The following is a 15,849-nucleotide window of genomic DNA, read 5'->3' as shown; positions in this document are numbered from 1 at the left end:
TTATTTTTTTAATCTCTTTTGATGATAATTTCAACAAATGACTTCCCTTGTAATCTTATGTATTTTATGCATTAAAAATCATTATTCTGAGAAGGGGTCCTTAGACTTTCTTCACCAGACAGCTGCCAAAGGAGTTTCGTGATACAAACAAAACGGCCAAGAACCTCAGTCTTCGAGTTATTTTTTTGGTCCCAGGACCCCTTTACACTATTAAAAATGATTGAGGACCCCAAAAAGAGCTCTTATTTATGTCATTTTTTTTATCAATATTGTCTAATATTTATTGTAAATAAAAACTGATAAATTAAAATTTTTTAAATTCATTAAAATAATAATCCCATTACATGTTAACCTAAATGATTTTTAATGAAAAATAAGCATTTTCCAAAACATAGTTAGAAAAATGGTATTATTTTACTTTTTCCCCCCAAACTTTCTTAATATCTAGTTTAATAGAAATGCAGCTTGATTCTCATGCCTGCATCTGCATTCATTGAATTTTAAAAGCTGTTTTGATTGAATTATAGAAAGAAAATCTAGCCTCACACAGACCTGTAGTTGGAAAAATGAGAAATATTTCAATAAGCAAATAATGTCTTCGTATTATTATGAAAATAGTTTTGAACTCACAATGCCTCTGCAAGCAATTTGGGGAACCCCCACGGATTTGAGAACCACACTGCATTAACCTACTGAGTGTACCTCGACAGTAATTCTCAGGGAACAAATTTAGAAAATAGATTAACCCAAATAATTTGTGCAACCCAGAAATGGATAGTGCAAATTTAGCCCTAGGTTTAAAATGCTCACTTTTAACAGGTTTTTATTAGTATTATTAGTAAGATTTCACAGGAACATTGAAATGCTTTCAGGATTTTGCAGGATGCCAAGGAAATATTTCTTATCTCTTTAACTTCCTACTTAAAACCTTGACCTTCACTGGTAAGTTTGTTAGTCGGTGAATCCACATCTCTCTGGATCTAGAGTAGTTTAGCCTGCTATAAGCTCCTAACTGCGTTTCTGTGGGATATGTGAAGTCTTGAAGTAGAACCGGTAACATGGATGTGAACAGAGGCGGTGGTGCCCAAGGATCTCTGTCCTTTTCCAAATATTCAGGAAGAGAGAAGGATGAGCAACCAACCATTCCAAAATGGCAAGGCAGCAATAGTCTGACCAGCATTGCTGAGCGCCCTCTGGGTGCAGATTGCTTCACTAGGGGCACAAATAAGAAGGAGACTGATGAACGCCTTAGGGCACACACTGCTAGCCCTGAAAGAAGCGGGAGTGTGATTGGGGGCAACAGAACCTACACTAGGGAACGAACAACATCCAGTCACAAGGCACCTAATTTAACTTGGAAGCCATTGATATGTTTGACTGACAAGACAGGGCCTGCCTGCTTCAAAGACTCTTAGAGCATGTGTTTTTTACTTCTCTGATTCTGAGAGGAAATTTTAATTTCACATTTTATTTTCAAATTTGTGTAACAATGAACTGTTATAAAGGGATCCACTGTAAGGGCACGAAACAGACTTCTTCTGAGACAAGAAGTTGTTTATTAAATACATTTAGTATACAGTAAAATAAATTGACTGAGGATGGTCCCCCGAACATCTAACTATGGATTTGTCCTTTGTTCTGAGTTTGAAGAAAGTATCCTGTAGGATGTAAGCCCTCTGAGGGACAGGACTGACAAGTTTTTGTGTCTTTATTCCTAGCACCTGGCATGTTGGGAGCACTTAATAAATACTTGCTGATTGATTGTATGTACTTAACACTTATTGAGAAAAGGACCACCATTTTTGTTTTTATTTTATTTTATTTTTTATTCTGTTTCATTTTATTTTTACAGACAGGTTCGAGGAGAGAGCATCCTCAGACCAGAATGTAGACCCACTTTCTGCTTCACAGAACCACCCCGCAGAAGATCCTTTTGGTTCTGTACCTTTCATTTCTCACCCAGGCAAGTCACAGTTGTAACCACATCACTACCATTTATTTAACTAAAGCAGTTTCAAATCGAATCAAATGTGTAGTTACTGACAGTAGATTAGAAGATATTTCTCAGCTTGACATTTCCATCCTCTTCATTTTAACATGGCATAGAGTATCACGGAGGTACTAACATGTTCAGTTGTGCTTTGACCAGGATGTGAAATGCTAATGTACTTTAACAGGACCTGTACTCTTTCATTCATCTTTATTATGGAATTGTGCTGAAAATGGGAAGTAAATATCTGAAAAAGCCCTCTTTTCATTTTTAGATCTATGTCAAATGAGCCAGAAGGAATCCCACATACTTCTCCTTGTATTACCATCCTGAGGTTCATTTCGTGGGTTGGACATAAGAGAAGCCAACCCTTGCTCCTTTCTGGTGGTCTTTTTCTTCTGTCAAGTTACAGAAGCAGTCAGTTTTCACTCTTCTTTTACTTTTTGTTTGTGTGTGTGTTTGCTTGCACTTCTTTTTCGAAGTCTCCCTCTTGTATGTTAAATGTCATTTGCAATTTCCAGTTTGGTAGTGCAGTGCTTTTTCTGACATGTGAGTCCATTCCAAAAATCTTAACTTCTTCTCACTTTCACAGACATAAAAGATGTCATCTAAATATTTGTTGAATTAACAAATTATCCCAATAAACAATTTTGTGAGTAGATGATAGAATCTCATCCTCTGATTACAGTAAATTGTTTCTTAATATTTTTAATAAGGTAAAAATTTAAACAAGTTAAGGAAAATCCTCTGATTGCAAGAAACAGTGCTATAAAAGATGGTTATGTTTTTGCATCATATATACCAATGAGCATATTCCAATTTTTTCATTACCTTGGGTTCCTTAAAGGAATGGGGGCTGGACTTTGTGTTCCAGTGCTTATTGGGAACTCCTAGGTGAGAAAAAACCCTTAGCAGTGCAAGGCAGCCCCTTCTCTGAATTTCCTTGAGCACTTGGAGGTTGTGATTTGCCAGGACATCGGTGTCAGGGCTTGAACACAGGTTTCCTGACTGTGAGACAGGCTCTTATTCACATGTGTCATGTGTGTAGTTGGGGAGGGTGAGAAGTGTTATTTTCATAGCTCGGTGTCCTTGGGACCATCTTGTCATAGAAAATACTGCTGTCGCCCCAATATTTGTCCTTTTTGGGGAATTCCTGGAAGCATTGCTCTTTCCCTTTCCTCAAAGTCAGCTTTTTGTATTGATGAGAAGATTGAAGTCAAGATATTAACTTACATCTTCATGAACACCATTGTTCTGGGGGGCACAAAATGGGTGAGAGAGCTTTTTATTTTTAATTCAAAATAGTAGTTACAAGCTTCCAAGATCTTAACTATGCAGCCTGAAATGCTGGGTACTCTGAATGGCAGAAGGAGCGCTCAGCCTTTTTTCCCCTGTGCTTTATATGAGCTGCTCCAGCCTCCGTAAATCTGCAAGCATCCCAAACAGCCAGTTTTGGAGGCTTGGCAAGGGAGTCACATTTTTGTGTGACATTGGGTAATGGAGGAGATAGTGGGGGAAGACATCACAGTGAGATGAGGGGGATGGGAAAAATGGGACCTTTTATTGAATGTCTTCAATTTTTTTGGTGGAGTACAAGGCAAGATTCCTAGCTGAAAGTTAGGAGAGGGAGTGCCAGCCACAGCAGGTTTTAGACTTTGTGATATCAGTTCTCATAGATTCAGTTTTCACGTTCACATAGGTGATCCTCATCTGTTTATCTAGTTTTGTATTACAACTGCCCATTGGACACCTCAAACTCTGTTGAGTCCAAAACAGAATTTATTGCCTCCTCCCCAAATCTTTTATGAGTTTCTTTGTTAGTACCAGGGGCATTCCCATTCCCCCAGTCACCTACACCTCAACTCTCACTGTCATCCTTGCCTCCTCACTTTTATTCATCCAGTCTTTTGCCAAGTCTTGTCATATCTACCTTCACAACATCGTATACATCTATATCTATATCTATCTATAGATATAGGTATATATATCTATATATACCTGTCTGTATACCTCTCTGTATAGATATATATATGTCTACATGTGTCTATATATGTATATATCCCCTTTTCTCCACTTATATAGCCATCATCCTGGCATAGGCCTTCAGCATTTCATGCTTGCTAATTGAAGACTTTTCTCTGAGGCAGTTAGGTGGAGCAGTAAATGGAGAACACTGGGCCTCCAGTCAGGAAGACCTGAGTTCAAATTCAGCGTCTGACATTTTCTAGGTTTGGGCAGGACACAAAAAACCTCGGTTTGTTTGCCTGGAAAGATTAAATGAGGTATTTGTAAAGTTCTTAGCACAGTACCTGCTACATCATAGGCACTTAAAAAATGCTTATTCCCTTCCCTTTCTCCCTTAATTTCTCCTTATGTCCATCCTCCATTCAGTTGCCAAAGCAATCTTCTTAGAGTAGTCTGAACATATTTTCCCCTTCCTTGGTAAACTCTAGTGGTTCCCTCTTACCTCCAAGATCAAATGGTAAATCCTCTGACTTTGATAAAGCTCTTTACCTTCACCTGCCTTTCCAGTTTCCTTCCACTTTCCTTTCCCCTTACGTGCACTATACAACCTTGACCATCTTGCTGCTTCTCACACTCCATACCTGGAGGAATGCTTTCCCTCCTCATTTCTACCTCCTGTCTTCCCTGGCTCCCTTGAAGACTGAGCTCAAATTTCTACTTCTTCTAGAGGCCTTTCCCAGTCTTCCCCTTTCCCTCCCCATTATCTCCTGTTTATCATATGCATGTTTTATACATATACATATACACAGCTGTTTACATAGTTTACCCCATCTGCCTGTCAGTTAATTGAACCATATGGTAGAAACCATATTTTTGCCTTTTTTTAATCTTCAGTATTTAGCAGAATATGTAGTACATAGTAAGCTCTTAATGAATGCTTTTAGGCTGATTATGTGTATCTTATAAATTTAAAACTTTATTTTTGCCTTTTGTTTTTTTTAACACCATGATAATTTTCCAAGTATCTCCTCGACCTTTGTTGAATCCTTTTTCATTGCAAAGAAAAAAGCTCAGCAGAAGGTATTTGACGAAGCAGTAACATCTGGCAGCATCTGCCCCATTATGTACTTGGGAGCTCTTCAGCCAGGGAAGAGTGGCTCTCATCCTGTTCTCTGGGACCAGTATTGCCCTTTGCAGTTCACCAGTTTTAGCGATACGTAGCTTTCCTATGTGATCCCTACTTTGCAGGTTCTCCTTTCTTCAGTCTGCATCAGTTTGTCTAAGGCTTTTGATGTGTTTTTCATCTTTGCTGCTGCTTTTGAGACATTCCATCATGGTCATTTACCCAGTTCTCAGCTTTCCTCTAGTTGATGGGCTTGCTGTTTCCATTTTCCTGTTTTCATAAAAAAAATACAGCTGTGAGTATTTTGAATAGTGTGGAGGAGTGGAAAGATCAGTGGCTTTGGATCCCTCAGAACCTGAGTTCTAATTAGCACAGTGCCTGGCACTTAGTAGGCCTTACTGACTGACCTCAGATGTGACCTGCACAGTGCTGGGGACATCACGCTTTGGGGCTCAGTTTCCTCACCTGCAAAAAACCCTCTGAGGTTTCATCTCGCTTGAAATGCGTGGTCCTCAGACAAGGTTGGCCACCTTTGTCAGCTAAAAGTGTATTTTAAATGCATTAACAAAGTCCCAAAAACCTAGGATTACAAATGGAGCCACTTTTATTTTAATGTGCTTTTTCCTGTCAACATTCATCTAAAATCTCTCCATATTTCTGGAGGCTGTCAATACCTAGCTTAAAAGGTCTGAAAGGAGTTCCTGCCTTCAGGCAGGGGATATTGACTTGCTTGCAGCATAGTAGAGCAGAAAGACTAGGCTTGGAGTCAGAAAACTCTGGGTTCTGCTCTTGATCTCTGAAGGACCAGCTTTGTGAACATGGGGGCTTACCTCTTCCCTCTTAAGTGGGGCAATATGCTATCATAGTAATGCACAAAGATGTGATCAAAAAGTTAGAAACTGGGCCTAACTTAGTGAATTAGCAGGTCTAGGACGGATCCTATTAATGATTCAGAGAAGGGCATAGATGGCGCAGAGTGGAAAAGGGGTAGCTAACATGTGAAATTGTAAGGCAGGTTCCAGGAACATTAGGCTGAATCTCATAAGATTAACTATTGGAAGAATGTAATGTCTTAGACTTTGGTTCAGAAAATCTGCTCAACAAGGAAAAGAAAGGGAAGGTAGGTCTAGACAGAAGCTTGTTGGAAAAAAGTTTCAAGGTTTTTTTTTTGGACAATCAGATCAACATGAATCAAGAGTGTGAAATCACCAGAAGAAGCTCATACTATTTTAAGTTACATTGAGAGAGAAATCTTAGCTGGGGCCAGAGCAGGTACCAGGCCCACTGTGCTTGTGCCCTAATTGGACCACATCTAGAAGACCATTACGGTTGGGGTGCCATATTTGAGGAATGACAGAGACAATCCTGTTGAGTGTCCAGCTGGGTAGGGAAGGGCCTTGAAATGGTGTTGTGAAGACAGGTTGAAGAAAGTAGAGGTATGTAGCTTAGAGACGAGAAGGCCCAGGGAAGACATGGTAACTGTGTTCAAGTTTTTGAAGAGCTGTCGCATGAAAGAGAAATTCGAATTGTTCTCACCGGCCATAGAGACAGGACCAGTGAGCCTTTGTGCATGTTGCAAAGACAGCACTGTAGCGTTAGCAGTGAGAGGTGTCTGAAAGTTGGCTTGGAAAGTAGAGCAGCGTTTGATAAGGAGAGGAGCCAAGGTAGCATTGGCTGTGGGGGGGAGGGGGGGTTTGTGTGTGTGTGTGTGTGTGTGACATTCTAAAAAGGAAATAGTGTCAGTGTAAATAACTTTAAAGTGATGATTTGATACTTGCTATAAATTATTATACCCATGGGTGATTTTGTACATGCACAGTGCTTATAGACTTGGAAAATTTGTGATTTAATAAAGACAGATATTTATTTCATCCTTTTAATTCCTGCATGATATATTTGTTTGATAATTAACTAGGACACTCCAGACCAAAAATCATTGTAGTCACTTGATTATCTACTAATAAAAATCAGCAATATAGGGATAGCTGATTGGCCCAGTAGTTAGAGCATGGGCCTGGAGGCAGTTGAAATATGACCTCATACGCCTCTTCACTGCGTGACCATGGGCAAGTCACTTAATTCCTGTTTGCCTCAGTTTTCTCATCTGTAAAATGAGGATAATAACAGCACCTTGCCTCCCTGTGTAATTGTGAAGATTAAATAAAATAATAATTGTAAAACACTTAGCACAGTGTATTATAGCTGGAAATGTAAGCTCGTTAGTACTCGTAGTAACGGCAGTGGTGCTGGTGCAAAGTAATGCCATTTTATTTCCAACGTGAATTGCTGATGACCAGTAATTTAAGAACAAGTGTTTGTATTTTCTGTCACTGCATCAGGATTTAAATTGTAGCTACTGATGGCCTAACACAGATGTAGCACATTACTTTTAGGTTATTTTCAAGGGACTTAGAAGGACTTTAAATAATTTAATAAGTTTAACAAGAAAAGTGATAATATAGTTAGGCAGAGAACTGAGCATTTGTTGTATTTAATAAATGCCCAGCTGAAGCATATGTGCTTTTTTTTCAAATTTAAGCCCTTAATATGGTTTGTATCTAAGAGCCCTTTTACATCTTTGTGTTTGAATGTACGTATACATATATGTAGAGAGAATGTATGTGTGTGTTCATGAGCACTCTACTAATGAGGCCAAGGTGAGGTTTGCTGGATTTTTTGACACCCTCAGTCATAGCCAGTTAATTGTCTAGAAACATTTGCTTTTGCTTAAAACAATTAGTTTTATGGTGCCTATCCCCCAGTAGAAGGAAGAAAACGGTTTTATCCATATGGATCAGTTAATTGTACCTTTTTTGTGCACAAGGGACAACACATTGATATACATGTTTATACGTGTGCACCCTCCTGTGCACGTTGTCAGTATTTAATAAATTGTTGTAGAATACTAAAAATACCAATGACCCTATAAAAGTGTTGGTACATATTTAGTAGACGTTGGACATAATTATATGTTAATAATCCCATCACTTAAATGCTGTAGAATCAATAGAAGTCTAACAACAAAAACACAATAAGTAAGGAATCTCTTCCTGTCCCCTAAAAGTGACTGGTATAAAACTGTTCCTATCGAATTTTATACTCTTGGTGCTTAATGTGAACATATTTTATGCATTTGAAATGCTTTATTGATTTTTCTTTGGACCTGCAGGTTCTCCTGACAAGAAGGTTGAACATTCATCTAGCAGTCAAGAAAATAGCATAGGGCACTCCATCAAAGATCTAAAAACAACCCAGGTACCAAAAGGCGACCAGAATGGAAGAAACATTGAAGATGCCCCTTCAGCAAGGGGGCATGTGCTGAAGAGGGGTGATGAATCTGACAGCGATTTTGAATCAGACCCTCCATCTCCCAAGAGCAGTGAAGATGAAGAACATGAAGAGGAAGACGTTCTTCAAGGAGAACCAGGGGATTTCAATGATGATGACACGGAGCCAGAGAATTTGGGTCATCGGCCTCTTCTCATGGATTCCGAAGATGATGAGGAAGAAGAAAAACACAGCTCTGATTCCGATTGTGACCACACCAAAGCAAAGTGTGCTGCTGGGAGCCCTGTCAGGAGCTACCGAGCCAGAGCTCCTGCGGCACTGCTCCCCTCTGCTGGAGGAGGAGGAGGCTCCCCCAGGCAGGAATTTGATGTATTTGGCTCAGTCCCTTTCTTTGGGCTTCATGCTCAGCAGCTACAGCACAAAGAAACAAATGAAAAAAACTTATCTACACAGACTGTTTATCCCAGTGTGGCTGCAGAGCAGGATGACTTTGATGTCTTCACAAAGGCACCCTTCAGCAAGAAGGTGACTGTGCAGGACTGCCCCGGGGCAAAGTCAGAGGCACAGACTCGTCCCACGTGCCCCAGAAGCCTAGATATATTTGGCTGCACTCCCTTTCAGCCCTTGCCCACATCCACACGGGAAAGGGAAAGCAAAGAGGACCTTTTTGGGCTTGTGCCTTTCGAGGAGATAGCTGGGTGTCAGCAGCAGCAGCAAAAAGTGAAACAGCGAAGCCTGCAGAAACTCTCCTCCCGCCAAAGGAGAATAAAGCAGGAGGTGTCGAAAAGTAACGGGAAACGACATCACGGTACCCCCACTAGCACCAAGAAGACTTCCAAACCCACCTACCGGACACCGGAGAGGGCCCGCAGGCACAAGAAAGTAGGTCGGCGTGATTCCCAGAGTAGCAATGAATTTTTAACTATATCAGACTCCAAGGAAAACATCAGTGTGGCACTGACCGACAGCAAAGACAGAGGGAGTGCCTTGCAATCAGAAGAGAATCTACTGGATCCTTTTGGTGCCAAACCCTTCCATCCTTCAGACCTGATACGGCACCCCTCCCACCAAGGCCTGAGTGATAACCGTGGGGACCACGGCACAGCATTGCCAGGGAGACCGAGGCAGAGCTCGTTACACGGGTCCTTTCATAGTGTAGAGGGATTGAAAATGGACGACTTTGGGGCTGTGCCCTTCACAGAACTTGTGATACAAAGCGCCACGCCACAGCAGTCCCCGCAGGCCCAGCAGGGAGAATTTGATCCATTTGGTGCTGCTCCATTTCCTTCTAAGCAGTAGATGCTTCTAACACTTTTTTCATTGACTCCAGTTTTTAAAAAGTGAAGTTTGTTTTATGAATTTTCAAGAAGATAATTTGTATGGCTCTTTGTACCACTCATTACTGCAGGTCAATTAGAATAGATTTAAAGTTATTTGATTTCTTATACACCAAATGGAAGAGGAAGTATTTCAACAGGGTAGTAACTTGGGGCCCTCTGAATGTGGGGGCTTTTTCTGAAGAGGAGAAAGGGTAGCAGGTATGAGCCCTAACAATCATTTTAGCTGCTAACTTTCTGGCACAGAAATGAAGGTTATTTCACTCAAACAGTGATAGAGCCTTTGGAGATATTAACTTCTGCACTTTGTGCTGCCTTTCCACTCCTGGGCCAATAAAGGAGGATGGAAAATAAAGGTCTAACATTTTCTATGTATAACAAGGTGATGCTTCTTGGATGCACAGCTCTGGCCCGGTTAGAATCTAGTGTTAGGAATCATATGTATTTTGACTTGCTGAGTCAAAGTAAGTTAAATCCCTAAATGATGAGAAAGCTGTAGGTCTTCACACAGAACTCATTGGCTTCAGATCTCGTACATGCAGAGCCAGAGGTGACTGACTTGTGCCTGACATCTTTTATTCTTTACAGTAAGTGCCATTAATATATTTAAAAACTACACAAATGCCTAAAATGGAAACTAAAGATAAGAAGAATTCTTTGTTTTGAAGAAAAAAAAAAGCATGAATGTAGGAAAACTTAGTAGCAGGGAAACCGCCAGCATAATCAGCACTTTTGAAAATGTATACATTAATCATGAAGGGCTGATTTATCCAGTTGCTTCAGTAATGCCCCCAAAATAGAGCAAAACATTGAGTGAGGATAAATGAGAATTATGCAGACATTTTATTCTATGAGAAATTAGGGAATGTAGCTAAAATAATTTCATGAGTGATTGATTTTTTTGCAGATATTTTATACATAAATCATGTTGCATTTAATATTTTGTTTACTATCATATGTTGCTCATGTGAAAATTATTTTATTTTTGGAGGGTAAAGTAGTATTTGCCAAATGCGCTGAGGCGAAGTACATGTGACACCAGTTAAGACAGGTGTAACAGAGTAGCAAACTACAGGTAGTTATCAAAAGTCTGGTCCTGTTCAATTGGGCAACTTCACAGCATACCACAAAGCCTTACAGGCAGGACCCCATACCTGCAACAAGTACCTCCACATCATTGAAGTACCTCTTTTCCAAAAGATGCACACAGTTCTACTAAAAAAGGAATGCAAAAGCATTAGGCACTGAGAGGTTAATTTGTGTCAACCCATTTTTAAAGAAAAGATCTTAGTTACCAAATTATTTTTCTCAGTACCATAAATCCTGCTTGGAAACTTGAAATGTTCACAGAAATTTTCATCATGTCTGTAAGGTAGAAATTACAAATGTGAGTGACTGAACATCTGTGTGAAAGCGTATATATGTATCTCCGATATTCTCACTACTCATCCTCCCCTCATTGTCAAAATGGATGAAAACAATTTAAGACTCTTTAAATGGCTCTTTCCTGAATTTAGCATTGGATTGACATAGCAACAATTAGAAATCTGTAGAAAATTTCAAGATATCCCCCAAAGGGGGAAGAAAAACAAAATCAGTTTGAATTCTTGATTGTTTTGTTTTTATTTTAAATTCAACTCTTTTGGAACCCTCTTGATGCACTTCTATTAGTAATTGAGTTAGCCTTTTTGGCAGTAAATAGTACCCCACTGGGATGTCCTATTTGCTAGTTTTCATCAAAAGAAGTCAATTAACTTTGGAAAGAAGCCAAATGTACATATAATTTAATTACGTATCTGTCTCTTTATTCCTGTTTTTTCTGTTTTCTAGAAAATGCCGAATTATATTAAAAGCTGTGCTAAGGTCAATATGCAGAGTTCTTTATAGGGTGGCAGCAGGCTAGCATTCATGTACTACTTTGACTTGGAACTGAACCTGGTTGTTCTGTTAGACTTTAGCATTTGTTTCTTCTTTGTGCCAAAGGCAAATACGTTTGCACCTGTTTTTGTTTTTTTAAATTCTCAGGTTGATTAAAATAATTAACTCAACTTCAAGTGGATGTCAGTTAAAAGAAAATACACTGAAATGCCTTTAAAGTGAAAAGAATTGGATTTAACAAATATTAAAACACCCACTGTATCTAAGGCATTATGCTAGGCACTGGGATAAAGCTGGGACCCAATTTGCAAGGGGCTTACAGTCAAATGGGAGAAAAGATGTACCCTAATAATTGAGATATGAGACTGGGTGAGAAAGGTGCAAGAATAAATTCATGAGTTATAATAGACGAACAGAAAATGTCAGGCCAAATACATATGTATAGAAAGCTTCGCATGTATACCCGCACCTTGGTCATTGTGTGCACCATCTATCTTCCAGGATAGCTTTAGGTTTTTGGCTCCTGGGTCTATGCCAGAATTCATTTAAGTTATTAACTTTTGAAATGGAGGGCAGTGGTGTATGTGTCCTTAGTAATTCTAAGTGGATTACATAGAGAGAAGACATCCTGTAATCATCTTGAATTTTTAGGCCCCGTTTACTTGCCTTTCACTATGGAAACACTGTCATGGAGGCTTGCCATGTGAGATAAGTGATAACTACATTGAAAGGTCTTGTAGACAGCACTGTTCAGCTTTTTACTTATTCAATGTAGAGTGACCCAAGCAAGGGCTTTCTCCTTTTGAAGGAGTCACTGGAGGTTGAGCCATTCACCATTTTCCAAGGACAGATGGATCACTGTTTTGTCTCTTCATATTCTTGTTATATGTCCCTCAGAAAAGGGCCTAAGGGCAGATTATCCCAGTATGCACAACTCCACCAGTAACGTAGAAGGTAGTTGGCAATTCCCTATCAATTCAAGGAGGAAGTTCCCACACTGATGAAATCACAGGTTCTTGAGTTAGTCCAATCTTGGTTATAGCAAGAAACTTGAGAAAATTTATTTTTTCTTAGTCTTTCTCTTCTTTGTCCTTTAATGATTAAGAAAATAGTCAACTCCAAATTCGAGTGCATTTTAGCAATATTGAGGGATACAAAATGAAACTGACAATTCACTGGTCAAAGTTAATAGCTTTAATATAAGTTGCTTGTTAATTGTTATTTTAAAAAAGCTGATCCATTTACCTAGTTGACTGTTTTAATGTTTCTGTCACATTCATCATAAAAGCAGCCCAGCATAGTGGATAGAAAGCCTGTCTTGGAGTGAAGAACTGGATTCAGGTTCTGCCTGTCACATTGGCTTATGGCAGTGTATAGACAAGGACCTGAACTTGGCAGTGCCTTCAGGCAAGATAAGAGTGTATCTTGCAGAACAGTGGATGACCTGCATTGCTAGGAGTTTCCTCAATGAGAGGTCTCCTAACAGATCTTGACCGTGCTCCCAAAACTACTTTCATGCTAAAATTGTTTTATTGAAGTAACTCGATATGGTGAAAGAGATTGTATTTGCTCAGTTGTTGGTTGTGCATTCAGGTAAGGAAAAGAAGGTAGATGTTGGGAATGATCAAAAATTTTATTGAGTAGCATTATTGTTCATTAGGGAAAAACGACATCAGTACAGAAATATTGCAGCTTTCCTCCTCTCCTCCTCCTTCCCCCATCTCCTCAGCTTGTGTGTGTGTGTGTGTGTGTGTGTGTGTGTGTGTGTGTGTGTGTGAGTGTCTGTGTCTATGTCTGTGTCTGTGTGTGTGTGTCTGTGTGTAACTACCCTTATTGGAAATACTTTTTTCACTCTTCATTGGATCCAGATAGTGAGATGACACATCTACTGCGAGAATGAGATGACGTTTACTGTGAGAACAGCATAACTGATATTGTTTATCTGAAATTTTTTATACTTGTTTTATTTATAAATATATACACACATGCATGCACCTATCACATTTTACTACTGTAGAGTTAATGTGAATTTTTAAAAAAATGTCATTGCAACAACAATCATTTTCATGACTAGGAGAGAATCAGTTCCTAGTGAGTGAACAAAAGCCACGAAATTAAAAAGCAGGATGCAAAATGCAAAGGGTAACGTTAGGTATTTTTTTGGTTTTGTTTTAAATAGTGCTACTATGGAAGAAAAAAATAAATGTGTTTATGTTACTAAGTTGTTTCTGTGATTGAAATCAAATAGTAAACTGTTTAAAAGCTATTTTAAAATTGCTGGCCAACTGCTTGAAGTGCACTTTTTTTGATTTCATGTCCTTTTTCATTGTTAAACTTGAAATTCCTGATTTTTTTGTGTACCACTAAACAATTTTGACTTCTACACAAAATTGATACGCTATACTAAGCACTAGGAAAGCAAGCTGATCCATGCTCTCAGGAGCTCATGTTTTAATTAGACAAGATGCAGCACATTCAGGAGGTTTTAGCTGCAAGGCAGAAAGGCCCAGTGGTCCATGGGTACAGGGGGCCTAGAGGCAGGTGCAGTTCAGGAGCAATCACAGGGCAGACAGTAAGGCTCGACAGTCCACCATCTTTACGGTATTTCTGTCTTTACACTACTGTGATCATTACAAAATACACATTCCAAAGTGGCTTCAGTTATCAGATACAACAGGGAAATAACTAAAGCCTCATGATCAGTTAGTTTTCTCTAAGCACTAAATAGAACAAAAAAATTTACTACATACTGTCTTAATTGCTTGCCAACATGTCTTTCATTTTATTTGGAATTTTAAAAATTTATTTTTAATTGTATTTATCATACTTGTTGACTAATATTCTATTTCCTTTTAATGCAATAAATTTCAGTTGGATTCTGTATTCTATACAAACAGCCAATGACTAGTGTTTTACTGTAAATGTAAAATTTGAGGAATTAAAATGACAAAGTTGGATTTTCTGACAGTTCCAGGACATTCTTCTGTGCTTTGCTAGTATTGTTATAATGAACGTTCATAAAGGTGATGAAGCATAGGTTCTTGAAGTGACTTCTGAATGAACATTTAAACAATATTCTGTATATTTTTAGCTTTTCATGCTGTTTTCACTTTCCCTGAAAACTGGTAAACCATGTCATAGAACAATTGACCAGAATTTAACCAAGACCTGTTGACCGTGCCAGAATTTTATTTATGTAAAAGGTAAGGTATCAGCTAGTTTGGTGTGCTGGTTGTGTGTTAAATCTTGAAATTTTATATTCAAAACAGGTGATTTTCATATTGGTTAATCACAAAGGGCATATTTGTTCAGAATGAGGGTCTTGGGGTAGAAGCAATTATTTTTTCTTGTAATAGATCTTAGATTTAATTAGACCTCCATGTTACTCAAGTAATAAATAGTAAAGTTTAGGCAAGGTTACTGACCAGGTTGGTGGGTAAGAGGAGTGCTGTGGGCATTGAATTTTAGCAAGACAGATAAAATTTCTTCTGGCCTCCTTATAGACTGGATAATAGTATAGTAAGGTAGGTTCATACCTGGTTAATAGACTGATTAGGGGATATGACGGTTTTGTTATTAGCCTATTTCTTTTGGACATTTTTTGTCAGTGACTTAGCACAGCGACTCTCATAGTATGGTCCAGGACCCTTGGGGGTCTCTGAGATTCTTTTAAGGGATCTGTGAGGTCAAAATTATTTTCAGAATGAAACTAAGATGTTGTGATTTCTAACATGGTAAATATCAGTCAGTACAGCCCACATAAACAAAAGCTCAAATTTTGAGGGCCTCAGTTTTTAAGAGAATGAAAGGGGTGCCTGAGACCAAAAGTTTGAGAACAGTGCACTGACTCAGAAGGTCTGTTAGAATTGGGGATGATACAAAGTTACAGGGATGGAATATCTTAAATGAGAGAATCTTACTTTTTAAAAAGCCTGACAGGCTAGCATGATAAAATTTACTAAGATGGGGACTGTACCTGTGATTAAGCTGGTATAGGCAACACAGATAAGGAAAGTCCTTGTACAACTTAAAATCTTAAGAGCCTTGCCCTGCTTTCACAGCTGGTCAGAGGCCAGACTTGACCCCCACATTTATCTGGCTGCAGGACCAGTTCTCTCTTACAATATCACACTGACTCCTAGGCTAATAAGATGAAATTTAATAGGAATAAGTAGTAAGTCCCATATTGGAGTTAAAAAACAAACTACAAAAGTTAAGGACAATGAAGAAATGAGAAGTTCTGGTGGCCCATAGATCCAGTGATGATG

General features: G+C 38.9%; 2 protein-coding genes across 4 annotated transcripts in view; one reads left to right on the top strand and one right to left on the bottom strand.

Annotated features, from left to right (window-relative positions):
* BMP2K (BMP2 inducible kinase) overlaps positions 1–14,543 on the top strand; it is a 110,833-nt gene extending 96,290 nt beyond the window's left edge. For all 3 annotated transcript variants that reach the window (XM_072623547.1, XM_072623546.1, XM_072623548.1), the window contains 2 exons: positions 1,853–1,963; positions 8,248–14,543. In XM_072623547.1, coding sequence (XP_072479648.1) covers positions 1,853–1,963; positions 8,248–9,665 — 1,529 coding nt within the window. In that variant the 3' untranslated portion in view covers positions 9,666–14,543. The remainder of the gene's footprint in view (positions 1–1,852; positions 1,964–8,247) is intronic.
* PAQR3 (progestin and adipoQ receptor family member 3) overlaps positions 4,905–15,849 on the bottom strand; it is a 30,744-nt gene continuing 19,799 nt past the window's right edge. The window contains exon 7 of the mRNA XM_072623549.1: positions 4,905–5,348. The gene's annotated coding sequence lies outside the window, so the exon portion shown is untranslated. The remainder of the gene's footprint in view (positions 5,349–15,849) is intronic.

This window comes from Notamacropus eugenii, chromosome 7, assembly GCF_028372415.1.
Source record: "Notamacropus eugenii isolate mMacEug1 chromosome 7, mMacEug1.pri_v2, whole genome shotgun sequence".
Taxonomy (NCBI): domain Eukaryota; kingdom Metazoa; phylum Chordata; class Mammalia; order Diprotodontia; family Macropodidae; genus Notamacropus; species Notamacropus eugenii.
This window is presented reverse-complemented; position numbering and strand designations above follow the sequence as displayed.